Source organism: Aplysia californica, unplaced genomic scaffold (assembly GCF_000002075.1).
Source record: "Aplysia californica isolate F4 #8 unplaced genomic scaffold, AplCal3.0 scaffold01161, whole genome shotgun sequence".
Classification (NCBI taxonomy): Eukaryota; Metazoa; Mollusca; class Gastropoda; order Aplysiida; family Aplysiidae; genus Aplysia; species Aplysia californica.
Window position 1 is genome coordinate 95,437 of NW_004798431.1, and position 14,820 is coordinate 110,256.

Here is a 14,820-nt window from a genome sequence, read left to right on the forward strand (position 1 = left end):
ACACACACACACACACACACACACACACACACACACACACACACACACACAAACATGGCGCGCGCACACATGAAAACTTAGGCAAACATAGGGCTGAAGGAAGAATCCCGACATTTTCCCCGCGGCTGACAGAGAGGCTACCACCCAACAATTTCACCAGCTGCTAGACTCGCCCGATCGATACAGGTATTCACAGCGGCATGCTTCTAGTTCTAAACAAATACATACAATGTAGGCCTACATTGCTCTACTAGACTACATAATATATCATCTTATTTTATTACAGGCTTCATCGTACGAGAAGTGCTTAGTTTTAGTACAAGAGTTGTTTGATAGGAGGAAGAGGGAGCAAAACACACCATAATACCCGCCAACCACCCACGTTTGAAGTTCGATCAAAGGTAGAAACAGGTTGTATGGTGCTAGGCTTATTTTCTTTACTTCCTCCACCCCTACCCACCTCTTGTCAACATTTACATCTTTTACCCCCAAACCACCCCCACCCCCTTCACTCATGACATACAACAACTCAAAGAATCGCGACGCGTTTCAACAGCTGCTCCAGTACCGAGGCTTGAGTCTCCATATATAACAAGCAATAAAAAGGCATGCACTATCATTTATCATTGCACACATTATTAACCACTGCTGAAACAATAAGACCCACATCAAATGTTCTGCCTTTACCCATCACATCACTCACAAACGCAGTCCGAGAAAGCACGGCAGGTGCAATCACAGACACTACATACAGACATTTGACAAATTTTGATGCGGTCAAAAGAAGCCACGTTATCAGGCAAAACAAAGTCACCCATAACACCGGTCCTAGAATTTAAATCCCCAGCAATCAACCAGGGCAAGTTTCCATATTTTATATTAATCGTTTCCCACCATCCACTATACTGGTCAACACCCTTCGATAAAGTCTCACGATACACAGGTGAGTATTCATGGGGAATGTAAACAAAGCGGTCCCTCCTACTTTACAGTAAAAAAATAACAGTTTTATCTTATTTTCAAGACTGAACCCTCCCTCCCCCCACCCCCCACAAAAAAACTATGCTACCATAAATGTGACACATAAGCCTGAAAAGATAAGGTTCCAGTTAATCTCATATCAATCTCTAGGGTCAAGCAGCAAAGCGACGACGACAACGCTCCTCCCATATTCCCATCAGGACACAATACTCCCCAGAATCTGCACTATTAGAAATTGTTCCGTGTTCTTCGTCAAGAAGATCATTACCAGACTAAACCACCCTTTACCCCATCTCTCTCTGACTCTTCACTTCTAGCTGTGGCATCCTCTTCCACCCTCCTTTAAATATCCGAGGCAATGAAATGAACGTCTTAAATTTCAACTCATAGTCATAGTTAGTATATAGACCTGATATTTAGTAATATATAGCACAGTCATACTTCAGACAGACTACAACGGTACATACTTTTGTTTTGGGTAAGTATTATTCTAAATAAGAATTTTGTATGCGCAGTCAGACTCAAATTAGAGTGAGTAAAAAGACCTGATCTTTTTAATCTTCAATTTTTAACTTGTGAAATCTTTGACGCTTGTAACATTGCATATAATAATATGGACCTCAGATTTACACTGAATATTTTATCCTCTCTGAAAAAGACGTGGTACTCAATCCCAGCTACCAAGGGGGTGACGAGAAGTGTTACTTTTAAGTTATCCACCGAGTTAAGCCTGTATCAGGAATCGAAATGAGGTTTACAGCTCCATTTTTCCACATAATTATTATACATGATGTATATAGAGATGTAAAAATGAATTCCACAGCAGTCTATCTGTATCGCTTTCTGAAAACCTACAAAGTAGGCCCTGGAGAGCATAATCCCTGCCACTAATTAATCATATTATGAAACGAAAGAGTAAAGATAACCAGCATCATAGTCCATTATATGCCTATCTATTGTCAATTTCACACTACCTTCTCATCCATTTAGTAATTCTGAAAACCTTTTGCCCATCCTCTTTACCCACCATTTTCATTTATTGAGCCCCATTTACCTTACCTTTACAAATTAACCCCCCCCTCCCCCCTTTCCATTTTTCGTCTAGGTAGGAGTGGAAAATCAAAGGACAAATGACACCAAGTATTTTGCCATACACACACAAAAACTGTCAGGTGACAACCGTCAATGGCCACAAACACTCTAATCACTGCTTCCATTTCAACATTTTCTGATTCATTGCGCAAGAAATGGAAAGAGTATTTGACGAACATCAGATATAAATGTGGTTAGCACTCAAAGCAGTCCGCTGAAAAGCAAACAGAATCTCACAAATTTTTTTTTTTAAGAGGGAGATCAATAGACACTAGAAGCCAACGTGTTTCAAAAACAGTAAAAAAAAAAAAAAAAAAAAAGAAGAAGAGGAAAAAAACCCAAGATGAAATGGGACAGCTCTCTCATCGTACAGACCAGTTTACACAGATCTCTGTTAAAAGAATACACTACTATTGCTATGTAACAGGAGGGGAAATTTAAATAGACAGGAAGACATTGAGTAGGTGTATTATGCTAAACGAAATGCTACATGATCTCATGTGATAATCATGTTTTGGATTGCCAAGAATAGCTAACAATTGGGACATTTGTCTGTGCGTGTGTGCGTGTGTGCGTGCGTGTATGCGTGCGTGTGTGTGTGTCGTTATTATTGTGGCAGGCCTGTATCCGACGATAAAAAAAACGTTAATCTTGTGTACGTTACTCGCTGACAAAGCAAGCAAGGGCAATCCAGCCATTTCTTATATTGCGTGTAAGCTGTTTAACACACATGAGGTGTTTTAGTATTCAGCAATCATGTGACAACTCAGAGGAGACCGGAGGGAAAGAGAACTCTTGAAATCCATCTCATGGGTGGGTAGATCAGATTAATCATGTGACAGAAATAAATCCTGAATTGTTACAAAAAACTCTTCAAAATCCCACCATGATGATCATGATAGAGTAACATCGCTACACAGTATGGCTTCCAAAACAACCCCTTGACAATACGAAGTTGAATCTATATTGGACCTCATTTTATGCCTTTATAATGCTCCATGAGTATCAGCCTGGTGTATAGATGACACCCAGATGACCTGAATTTATGTCTTTTGGAGGGGTGGGGGAGGGGGGGGTTGTTTGTTTTAGTAAGAGTTTTACAGTTTTACGGCACTTGTAATACAATTGGGTAATAAATGTAGAAGAATTGATAGTTACAAGAGAGTAAAAAATCACAAAAAAAGGAGGACAGATTACAATGACAATAATAAATAAGACCAAGAGATGTAGAAAACAAGGAACAAACCACACCAGAGCACCTACCAACCACCCATAAATAAGTAATTATAAATCTAGTAAGGCTCTATTTATAATACTAATGAGAGATGGAGGGTTTTCTATGAGTACAGGAACTTGAGAGTGCACTATAATCTATGAGTGGTGAGAGCGTGGTATGACATGATGGGTAAACTGAGGATCTATAGCCAGAAAAAAATAAACTTAGTACAAGTTTGGAATATAATATTATATAAATACAGGAGAATTTAACCAGTTCGTGACCCTTGTAGTATGACGTTATTATATATATGGTACACTTTCCCTGCCAAGACAATAGCTGCACATGCAAATATGACTTCGAAATAATTAATTTCTTGTCTCTGCAGGAACCTTATCATGCCATTCATTGTATGGCATATATTATGTTTGTTGCTTTACTGTGTTTCTCAAAGAAAAGCTAGCTCAGAACAAAATTTACAAATAGAAGCTCAAGATCTTCGGATGCCGAAAATAGCACAAAACATGTAACTCTCTTAATTAAAAAAGTTAGTTCAAGTGTAAACCAGAAAAAATTCATAGAGTCTAGTGTAAACAAGGGAAAAAACAACATCACTCTACCTTCACATTTAAAGTGAACTGAAAGAGTAGGAATGAGATCATCGGTATCTTCAGATAACAACTGACGACAAACACAATTTAACTCTTTATCCTCTGCTAAACGAAATAACAAAACCTTTCTTTACTATAATTATACTATAATAAAAATCGAATATACACATAGAAGATTTCTGATTCACAATGCAGTGATGACAGGAGAACTTTTAACACAAAAGAAAACCTTGTAGACCACTGTCCTGGCAAGTGAACAGGGGCTCTGCCAAGGCTTGAAAAAAGGTACATGATCAGAAAAGGGAACAGAAGGGGGCAGAAGTTCCACTGCAGTGGGATATATTGTACATTTTATTCTTCCAAGGCCAGGTCATGACCTCGCACCAGTTTCACGGCAAGGGCTTTCAACATCTAAAATGGGCTGCTTGCCTGTTGTCACATGGTCCCCCATTAATACTATGAATGAGTGTTCATGTAAACAAAGAGGCCATGCAAAAGCAATTTAAGCGTTGAACGCATGACTTACTGTGAACTCAGTTTACTCAGTGGCAATACAAACTTTAAACTTTTCTGTTGCAAGACAGAAAATATCCGGGGAAGTATTTTGTCAATTCAGAAACTTCTAATTCTATGTGAAGTCACTGTGCCCTTCTTTTCAGTTTTCCACACCCACCCTAATTCAGTATGGGCCTATTTGCTTTCCCTCTCTCAAGCCTAACAGGTGCCATCCATTCGATTTCAAAAGAAAAACCTAGGCCTACTTTCTTGAATCCTCCTTTCTTTCAAGTGTTCACCAGCAGTAGTCAGGAAAACATGAATTACAAGCAGAACAACTAGTACAAACGGATCCTCTAGATGAAAGAACGACATTTCGGTACAAGACTACTTGTTTGAGAAGTATAAAGCTCATAGATCTTTGTCTGTGGGTTTTACAGAGTAGACAATACCCTTCAACTCAAACAAAAAGGTCAAAAAAAGAACCAAGAATCAAGAAGAGTTGAGGCTCAGTAGAGAGGCAAATAAGGAGGTTTGTTTGCCTATTTCCAAGTTAGTTAAAACTGGGGCCAGTACGAGCTACAAAGTCACTATGATGAGTCAGGTATCTTCCAAAATCCTATGCAAATAGTCAATAAAATATGAGAATATAGACTAGCCAAGCCTTCATATGAATATAAACTGATGATACTCCTTAAATTCATTCCTGTTCTCTTCCCTCCATTTTTTTCTCTCATGGGTGAATAAAAAACACTGAGCCAGAAAACATTCAAACAATGTTACATATTGGATGAATAAACTGTAACAAGCAAGTCCCAATCAGTCATTCAATAACATTACACACCACCTAGACATGTGATTCAAGCTTGTAAATTAAATATATAATATCCCTGAACAACAAAAATTACAATCTAATTTAAGACTTAAAGAGACTGTGGACTGACTTATATAAGAAGCAAAAACTAAAGGCAGTGATATAATCATAAGAACAACAAGAACAATTCAATTTATATATATATAACATCAGATCACTCTTTGGTTGTTGAACTGAGTACTTACTTTGTCACTTGGTATAAGCCGAGTGCCCATGATGAAAGTCTTCCAACAGATTTCCTTTTGCCGTACAGCAACAAGGGATCAAAAGGAATTCACGCCCTCAGTTGGTTATGTAAATCCAAACACTTCAATTTGCTGATGCTGGTGTGAGTTGTGATCTAAAAACCTTTAACTTTAAAAAACGAAGGCCCTGTCGCCCGTGTTTTAAATCTAGGAGAGGCGAGGCCCGGTAAAGTAGGCCTAAATGATAACAGTTGGGCAGATTTAGATCCTATATTACTAGGTCTAGATCTAAATATATAGATGTATCTTTGAACTTAGTCGATCTCAGACAATTTTAACCTCGTCGGCGACGTTGGCCTGGCAAGGGTGAAAACAAAGCTTGTCACAACTGAATTGTCCAAATCTAAAACAAACAGCTCTACACGACACTCACTCCTGTTGTGAAACAAAAGCAAAAAGGGCGTGTCCAAACAAAATTCTCTAGCTGCTTTGTCCACAGAGAAGCATCTAAATTTAAAGCTATGGCGAATAAATCAAAGAAAACGCTAACAAACGGGTCTTTGACAAAAGTGTCACAAATTGAGATCGACTGCCATCAGCTGTTCCTCTGGCTTTGCAAGTCCAGTGAGTCTTGCTAGCAGACAACACAGTGTAGCAAGCGATTATTCGTCTAATAAATTGGCAACTATGATTCACACAGATAAAACACAACACCAATCGGTTCAAACAGTCTGAAAAGACGTTCTGCTGAACGACTACGGAAAGGAGTTGACTCCAAAAGAATATAATAGCTGCAACTGAACGGGGGTATTCACAATCCCCACAGTTCGTTTCGGTTCCAAGGCAGCTTCAATGGCGAATGGAACAGAATTCTGGGAACATGACGTCACAGTTTCACTTCCGTCAACAAAATCGCACAGAGTTAGCAGCCAGGAAATAGCAGAGAGAACATGACAGGTCTCGCTCGCTCAGACTATTGAATCACTTGCATTTTCAACAAACTGGAAGTGTATGGTAAGTTAAGCATTAGGAAAAAACTAGAATATAGAGGCTTTTATTTTTGTCAGGGTCCTGTCTTGCTTTTTGGTCATCGATAGGCCTAACATAATTTGTCTACTCTGACTCTCATGCGCAACAAGCGAACACACTGTCCTCCATGATGCCGCCGATAGCCAGGCCATGAACATGGGAAGAGACACTGACTACACTAGGCCTAGGCCCTACTCAGTCTTACCTTTTGGTCAGGTCTTGCCTAGATCTTATCTAGATGTGAATTATAAAACTAGACTCACTACCTCTTATTTAGACCAGCATCCTGCGAACAGAAAATGACTTCACTCAAGTCTTGTTTCCTTCTTGTCATGATCATGAAGACATTGAAGAGAACAGTCTAATCACTGGTCACTGGGCTGCTTCAGCCCCTTGAAGATGAAATTCAATAGAAGTGCTTTTGGTGGGGGTTTTTTAGGTAAGATTGAAGAATACGGGACCAGCATCTACCGTTTATAATAAATGAACTACACTGAGAAGTTTTTCTTCACCGTGCTTTTATATTCAAACTTGGCTGCTTACCTATGTAGTTCACACCTTTCATATTATAAGATTTTAGAAAGTGGCTATTCTCACCCGCCCGGAAGTTCTCGCAAGATCTACTCCTCCCCTCTTCTCTCTCTCTCTGTCTCTTTCTGAATACTCTCTATCGGTGTGGACGATCAAATTGACCAAAACAAAGTTAAAAAATGATGTTAAAACACAAAAGTAAATTAATTTGGTTGTCTACAAAGATGCTACGGCTATTTAACTTTTCGAATCGAGCCGAACTACGCGGGTCGCCATTTTGTTTTGTTCTCTCTCTCACTCTCTCTCTCTCCCCTGCCCACAGACAAAATTGTACGCTTTTAGTAGGCTACAAGTACAGTTGTTACTGTTGTAATGGAACGTTTGTTCACGGCACAGAATTCTACAATTTTTCTCTTATCACAGTGTAGAATTCTGTGGTTTAGGGTGAACGCAAAATTTGTTGACACGCGCACCGGGTGAGAATAGCCACAAGACCCGCCTGCACTATTCTCACCCCGGGTGAGAATAGAGGTGGCCAAGATTTTAATAGGCCCTATAGGTATGGTATGACTCAGTGACATTGCATAGGGGAGGACTTCCGTAACGAGCGACCAATATGAGACAGTAGAAGAATAGAGGGGTAGGGTTAAGGTTAGCTCTTCTTTATTACATTTGTTGGGGTGGTCGCTCGTTACAGAAGTCTTTCCTGGCATAGTGTCAAGAGTGCACACGCTTCATTTATGATTTGATCACACACACAGCCTCTTTACCTTTACCACTCGCCTAAATTTTTAAAATCTCAATTCGTACAAACGTTACCTCTCTGTGTTACTGTCTTCTTCTTATTATATATATATAACTCAAGCGGAGCAGCTTTGCTGTCATATGCAGGAGACTCGGAGTTCAATTCCTGACTCTTTCTGCAGTCTTTCTACTGCTACTCCTTGGCTCCTTCTTACTGACTGTCTTTCAGCCACACCCCTGATCTTCTTGTAGGAAAGATCTGCACCTAGCCTTCTCGGACAATGGTGAAAAATCTCAGAAGGCCCGTGCGCAAATTGCGCTCGCTAAAGATCCCTTGGTGGTCTAAAATCGAGTTGGCTTTGGCCACCACCAGGGCAAAATTCAAAATTTCCTACCAACTGAAAAAGTTTGATGTGTCCCGCGCGCTCATTATGACCTTATGCAGTTGTGAGCGCCGTATACAAAACTTACGGAAAAAAAAAAATTCCTGAGTTGGGAGAATTAAATCAAGTCGGTCTTCCTGACCCATCTCAGCCCTGGAGGCCCTGAGGTATGGTCTGCAAAGCCCGCCTCTTAAACCTTTTGATGTAAATTGTATTGTTTCGATGGAGGTGCTAAGAACACGTACATTTATTTTTATATGAATGGAGATGGTGCTCCCTTTATAATGGTTGTCAGTTGCTCTAATGCACACGGATCTCCACGACTAAATCAGACCAGATCAAATCGATTAATCATGATAGCTTCAATGCGCCCTAAATTGACCTCTTATTTGCTGCATCAAATTTAACCCGAAAGTCTTTTTGGGCCTTTCACATTCCATATATATGCTAACAAAAGACCTGGCCCTAACATGTATTTATATATAGTTATAAAGTTAGTAGCCTTCTGACTGAATGTTTTTTTTTAGATCAGATTATCCAAAGTATCTACTGGTGACTGAAAATTAAACACGATATTTTAAAAGTTTTATCCAATTTCACCAAAATGTAGCTTTTGCCCCTCAGTGAAAGAAAATGTGGCTGTCCGCAAATTTGTTAGTGACATCAAAATGGGCAATGTGCTCTGGGTATTTAGTTTGCACAAGGACGTAGTCATCTTGTCATCAATAGGCCTGTTTGGACTGCAGTTTTGTGTCTTTTTGGTTGATTAGGATTAAGTTTAGTTCAATGAAAGCAAATATTAATCATTCCTGGAGAAAATGCCACATGTTTCACTCAACTTATCAAACTAAAACTAAAATTATAACAGTAAACTTTGACCGCATGATCTGAAACGCAGATATATTATATCTTGTTTCCTTCTTTCTTTGTTTTAAAAGTCCAGGTCTCAGCACCGTACATATGAGAAAATGGGGAAGATGTTGCACTCTGGCAATTTCTTACTCTTTCCGGACGTAGTTGTTTTGAGGTCTAGACGTAATTGACTTGTGACTCGATTTGGCTACACTGGTGATGTATAAAAAACATCATAGTATAAGCATAACCATCACTCAAAACGTAACATTTGATATATCAAATTGAAGGAAATTTAATAAATAAGGAATACACATTCCAACATGAAACAAGGATTAATTTTGAACATAAGTATGCATTACAAGGGTTATAATTGGCAATGGCGGTGAGAAAAATACGTTTTGACGGAAAAAGTTACACTCACTAAACATGTGAAAGCGAATCAGCATAGCTATCTATCATGTATAGGGCCAAGAGCCTAATCCTATAAATTTCCTAATGTTCAGCTTTTTATTAGAATGTAATATTCCAATTTTTGTTTGAGATATGATATTTGTACTTGGTATGGTTTGATCATTTTGTTGATGCAAGACCGCAAGGACTAATTCTCTCTTTTTTCGCCAGACCGACGCTTTGACAAAGTGAAACTAGATGTTTTCGTTCCTTAAACCCTTTCCAAGTTTTCAATAACAATAAAAAGTACTTATAATAGAATGGTTCATGTTAAAATGAAATAAAACTGAGGCACCCTGTCATAGTCGATATAATGTCCGCAAGGGGTGTGGACTCGTGCCGATATATCGGCGATTCGTCCGAAAAGAGTTAAAGGCACTCTGGCGATGTGTAAAAAAATAAAATGATACAATATTCCAGTACTGTGTTTATTTAATAAACCATTTTTAAAATATCTTTCCAGGACACTTGTGGAGCCTGTCTATGTCCGTCGTAGCCGAGCGGGATGTCTGTCACCTTAACTCTCACAGAAACACAAGTTCCTAATGGGAAAAATGTTGAAGACACAAGGTAAGAACTGCCTTTTTAAATTTAAAATATTGGCTTCTACCACTACCGGGATTGACGTGAAGAAAGCATTTTCTTGTACTCTTGCACTTTGTGCAGATTTTGAAAATCATTTTCATAGTGGAGTATTGAAATAGGAAAAATAGAAAGGAAATCACCCCTTTGTGTGTGTATGTTGGCTCTATCTATGCTTGGCGTCAAAAGAAAACATATCACGAACATGTCGGCTGACTCTATGATACGTCTCTTTTCTCAAAATGGTGTATGGCGGAGTCTTTGAAGCAGTGTATATATGTGATATTTTTTCCGTGCTAGGAGCAATTTAAGACTGACTGTGGTCCATTTAGTCCTTGACCCAATTTGATTTGAAGTTGCTTCCTGAATGTTTTTCTTTATGAAAAATGAAAGTGAAGCCCCAATTCAATTAATTCTTTTTTTTTAAAAAGCTTAATATTATGTAAACATTATCCAAACTTGCCATGTCTTGTGTGCCTGTTTTTATCAAAAGCAAGTTTATGCATTCTTAAAACTTTGAAGAATTTGTTGGATGTTCTGACAGAACAGGTCTCATTGGGATCTATTTAACTGTCCCCCAAATTGGAATAGAAGCTAGAGCCAATCTCTGCCTTTTTTAGCTTAAAAGAAAGTCATTATTTACTTCATTTTCCTTATCTGAATAACGGGATTGACAGCAGAATTATTTGATTATACCTCATTCGTGGTGTTTTAAGACTTGAAAATGGCTTTTAGTTATTTTTGAGAAGTAGTACAAGGCCAAGCAGCAGAATGTTTCTTGGTGGTAAATATCTCTATGGAAATTTCTCTGACAAGTTTTAAAGAAATGACTGACATTTATGACCATGTTTTTTTTTTAGCCGTAGTATTATGCTGCAACAGCCATTCAAAGCTCAAGGGTTGGAGTTTTGTAGGTTTCTTAGTTTCTGTCTCACATCCAATTTTTCAAATTTTCCTTCTATTCTATATTCCTTATGATAAGACCAAGCTGATTGTGTTAATACTTTATAATAATAATAATATTAATAACTAGCATTTGTATAGCACATACCCCCGCACAACAGCCAGCCCTAAGCGCTTTACACTATATTATTACCCCAGCAGACCATAGAACACTCAGAAACATTCTCAGTTTCCGGGGAAGCATACAGTGCTAGCAGCTGATTAAGCGCTCAAACACTAACAAACTGACAAGATCTTTTGTTGTCTATAGCTGTGTACCCATTCCCACCTGGGTGAAGTGAGGAAAATTCGTGTAAAGGCCACTAAGCCACCGACTCCACTTTATTAAAAAGCGAAACAAGCAGAATGAACCACCTTTCTATTGCTATGTTCTTGCTTATTTATAGAGATACACAGTTAGTCAACATCTGATTGAAGTGATTGTGTTGTACAATAGAATATAATAGTGATGTATGTACATTTCAAGAGAGGAGTATTTCGTTTTAAAAAAATGACAAATCCCATTTAGTCTACCTCTGTTGTTTGATATATATAATGTGGAAATATTTTGATGATGATTAAGGGTCCTTGAGAAACAGAGGAGAAAAATTACATCAGAAGTCAAAATTTGTTCCTGCTTCATTTCTGGCTTGATGATTGTGATCTGACCTATTTGATTTCGTACGTCTATGATCCAACACGACTGCGATCATGTACCATGCAGATATTTTTATAATTTATACATTCTTCTTAATTCACGAATTCATTATTTTTTTCCCTACTTTTAGTCTCGTTCACATCAGATCAAAGCAAACCGACTGTCAAAGCCATCTGTGCCTAGAACCGTATGATAGGATTATTCAAAGAATTATACGATCAATTTTTTACACAGGGTTTCAATTGCACATATCTGTATCTATTTGTCATTTTCTATTGTAAGAGACTGAGAATAATTTTTTGGCTGTATGTCGAGAAAGGCACATTTATTTTGAATCTTTATGAAGATTTTGAAGGTACTGTGGTTAGGCCTTCATTGATTGTTGGCTCCCACTTATACTGACAGTTTGTAACTGTTGGTCACATTTGGTCGTCTGCCAAAAGGTGGGCTGAGAGTGAGGAGTAGGGGTTGGTTAAGGCTGAGGTGTGGTTGTCTGTTACTGTATCTTGGCATTTGTTCATTTTGCCAGAATGTCGCAGGTTATTTGTGTGCGCCGAGAAGAAATATATCTGTCTCTCTCAAGGTTTGTGTTTTGCCTAGAATATAATATTTCTGATAGATCAGCAAAGTAGAAGTAAATCTGTCTCTCTCAAGGTTTGTGCTTTGCTCAGAATATATTCCTGATAGATCAGCAAGTTTTGTTAAGCCTTTGTGAGTGACTTGAAGTGCAGATTATCAGTTTTTTTTTTTTTTAAGGGTTTGTTTTATTTTGAGGTATGCAAGGAAGGAAGCAATTAAAAAAGTCAAACCTGTCCAAGACAATCACCCATTATGGAAGAGAACAGTAGTCGTCTTAGGCGTGTACATTTTGGACAGGTGGTGGTTAGAGCAGGTTAATATTCAGTGTTTCTTTATTTCTGTGAATGGTTTCTCAGACTCACATCCCATGAAGTGGAGAACGGACACAATGTGGAGGAAGAGGAGGAGGAAAGAGAGGCCGAGCTAATCATGTTCGACAATACAACACAAGGCTTGGGTACGTTGGGATTTTGTACACACGTTTCTTAAAAGTAAAGTGAACCTAGAGTAATAGAGAAAGCTGAAGTGGATATTGTGTCCTTGATTGGAAACGTGGTAGTTTGATTTTTTATTTTTTTTAATTTTTGCACCTTAAATTTGTTATGGATGAAGGCAGGTAATGTTTGTTCCAATCACTGTCTTTTTTTAGAATTGTATAAATTTTAGCAATAACTGCTCTGTATTGATGCTTTAGTTAAAAAACATTTGATATTGTGTCAAAGAAATATTCTTTTACTGTTTGTCACGGTAATGATGTATAGAAATTTATCCGCCCTGTCAATTTTTTCATGAATTTTGAAAACCAAGTGTCTCTTAGTATTCATAATAAAAGAATCCCTTTTTGTTGAGTATGTCTTTTGCAAAGATAAAAATCCTCTTTAAAAACGTTTTTTTTTTAAATTTTAAAAAGTGAAGACGGTGTTAACCCTCTGACCCCCTACCATTTTTTGACCCACAGGATTGAAGATATGTGGTGGGTGCAGTACAGATGGCAGAGAAGTTTATGGGATATTTGTGAAGCGAGTGCTCCCGGGAGGGCTGGCAGAACGTACAGGTATGCTGCAGGGATTTTTTTTGGTGTCCTCTCACTTTTCAGACTTCTTGCTTCAGTTTATAAAAGTTTTACAGCACTGGCAACGCAATAAGGTCATATAGGCGCCCAACTTTTCAGTTTTCTAAATGATATTTTCTGTGATAGTTGAATACAAGAAAATGATTTCAGAAATGTCTTTTTCTGTACAATTTTCCTCACAATTTGTGTTACAAGTATGTCTTAAATATTTTCAACTGTAAATTTTATTGTCTTCTGTGAATGGTCTCGTTATAGAGATGACTGGGTCATTCACTAGTAAATTTTTAGTAACCCTTTGATTGCACTGTAAATGTATCTCGTACCTGTCAAAACCCTACCACCCAGTGCTCAGTAAAAGTGTCCCGTAGTGTGGCTAAAGCCGGTGTTTTGTGTCGTTTATATATCAGTTTCTAATTAATTTTGAGAGAAGAGAGTTAGACATTACATGAAAGACTTGTCTCATAGAATAAGCCAACAAATGTCAAGTAAAGACCATGACCTGTGACCTATAAAGCGCAGTGGAATTTTCCTTAGCATGTGGGGTGCTTCTACTGTTACCAGTCAAGGGGTTAAATCTTTTTATCGTTTCCTGTTGGCTCCAAGATTTGAAACTCTGCTCTCTACTTCTTGGCTTCTGCTTTTGCTGTACATAAACAAAGCAGAGCTTGAAAATGAATGAGAATTATTATTATGTGAATGACAGCCAATTTTGTTAACTAATAGTTTTATCAACACATTGGTGTACGTTTGCTATTCATAATATTTGAAAGGAAAAATCGACATTTGTCTTACATTGGCAGATCATAATACAGAACAAAGAAAGACACCACCATTGCTGTAAATTTTTATGTGAATCATTAGCTTCTAAAACAACAACAAAAAACCCCAACCCAAAAAGGCATCCCCCCCCCCCTCTGCAATACAGTCAATACAATTTATGTCATATTTCTTCAGGTGAAGTTAGCGATGGCGATCTCATCCTTGAAGTGAATGGGCAAAGCATGGAAGGAATAACATACGACAGGTGATTACTCTACTTTTTCTTATCTACCGAGATTTACAGTTTATATATAGATGGATCGTGGGTTCAATTCCTGGTTCAACAATGAGGGCTCTGGTGATTTTTTGATTGTCTTGTTTCTCTTCAACCTCTTGGACCCTGCAGCAGGCTTGACTATTACCTAGAATTCCCAGCGACTGTCCCAGATTTGGCAGTCGAGAATAACTTAGGAGGGATATTTTAGCCTCCACTACTTCGATGGGCCAAATTTCGAAACTTCTGTTCTAGTGTTTGTCGGCTACTTGCATTTGTTTCGGTGAAATGACTGTCTGCATATTTTCAACTTGACCCACGTGTAACTGAATTTCACTGGAACTGTAACCTTATCACACACACCACACACCAAAACCTGTTCAAAAACTAGTCTCACTAGACGTAATGTTGTTAAATGATGGTAAATGTCCCTGACTGGGTTTTGAAAAAGCTGGCAAGCCTGCATCAAGGATAAGCTTTGTGTCTATATTGCCTCATAGGCCATCCC

At 38.2% G+C, this 14,820-nt stretch overlaps 2 protein-coding genes across 2 annotated transcripts in view; one reads left to right on the forward strand and one right to left on the reverse strand.

The window, feature by feature from the left end:
* LOC101850381 (ubiquitin-like protein 3) overlaps positions 1–6,301 on the reverse strand; it is a 40,163-nt gene extending 33,862 nt beyond the window's left edge. The window contains exon 1 of the mRNA XM_005111993.3: positions 5,455–6,301. Coding sequence (XP_005112050.1) covers positions 5,455–5,484 — 30 coding nt within the window. The 5' untranslated portion in view covers positions 5,485–6,301. The remainder of the gene's footprint in view (positions 1–5,454) is intronic.
* A 74-nt stretch (positions 6,302–6,375) lies between these two features.
* LOC101850616 (syntaxin-binding protein 4) overlaps positions 6,376–14,820 on the forward strand; it is a gene marked incomplete at its 3' end in the record, with an annotated part of 21,736 nt that continues 13,291 nt past the window's right edge. Inside the window, 5 exon segments of the mRNA XM_013090166.2 lie at positions 6,376–6,468; positions 9,910–10,016; positions 12,564–12,664; positions 13,166–13,261; positions 14,234–14,303. Coding sequence (XP_012945620.1) covers positions 9,952–10,016; positions 12,564–12,664; positions 13,166–13,261; positions 14,234–14,303 — 332 coding nt within the window.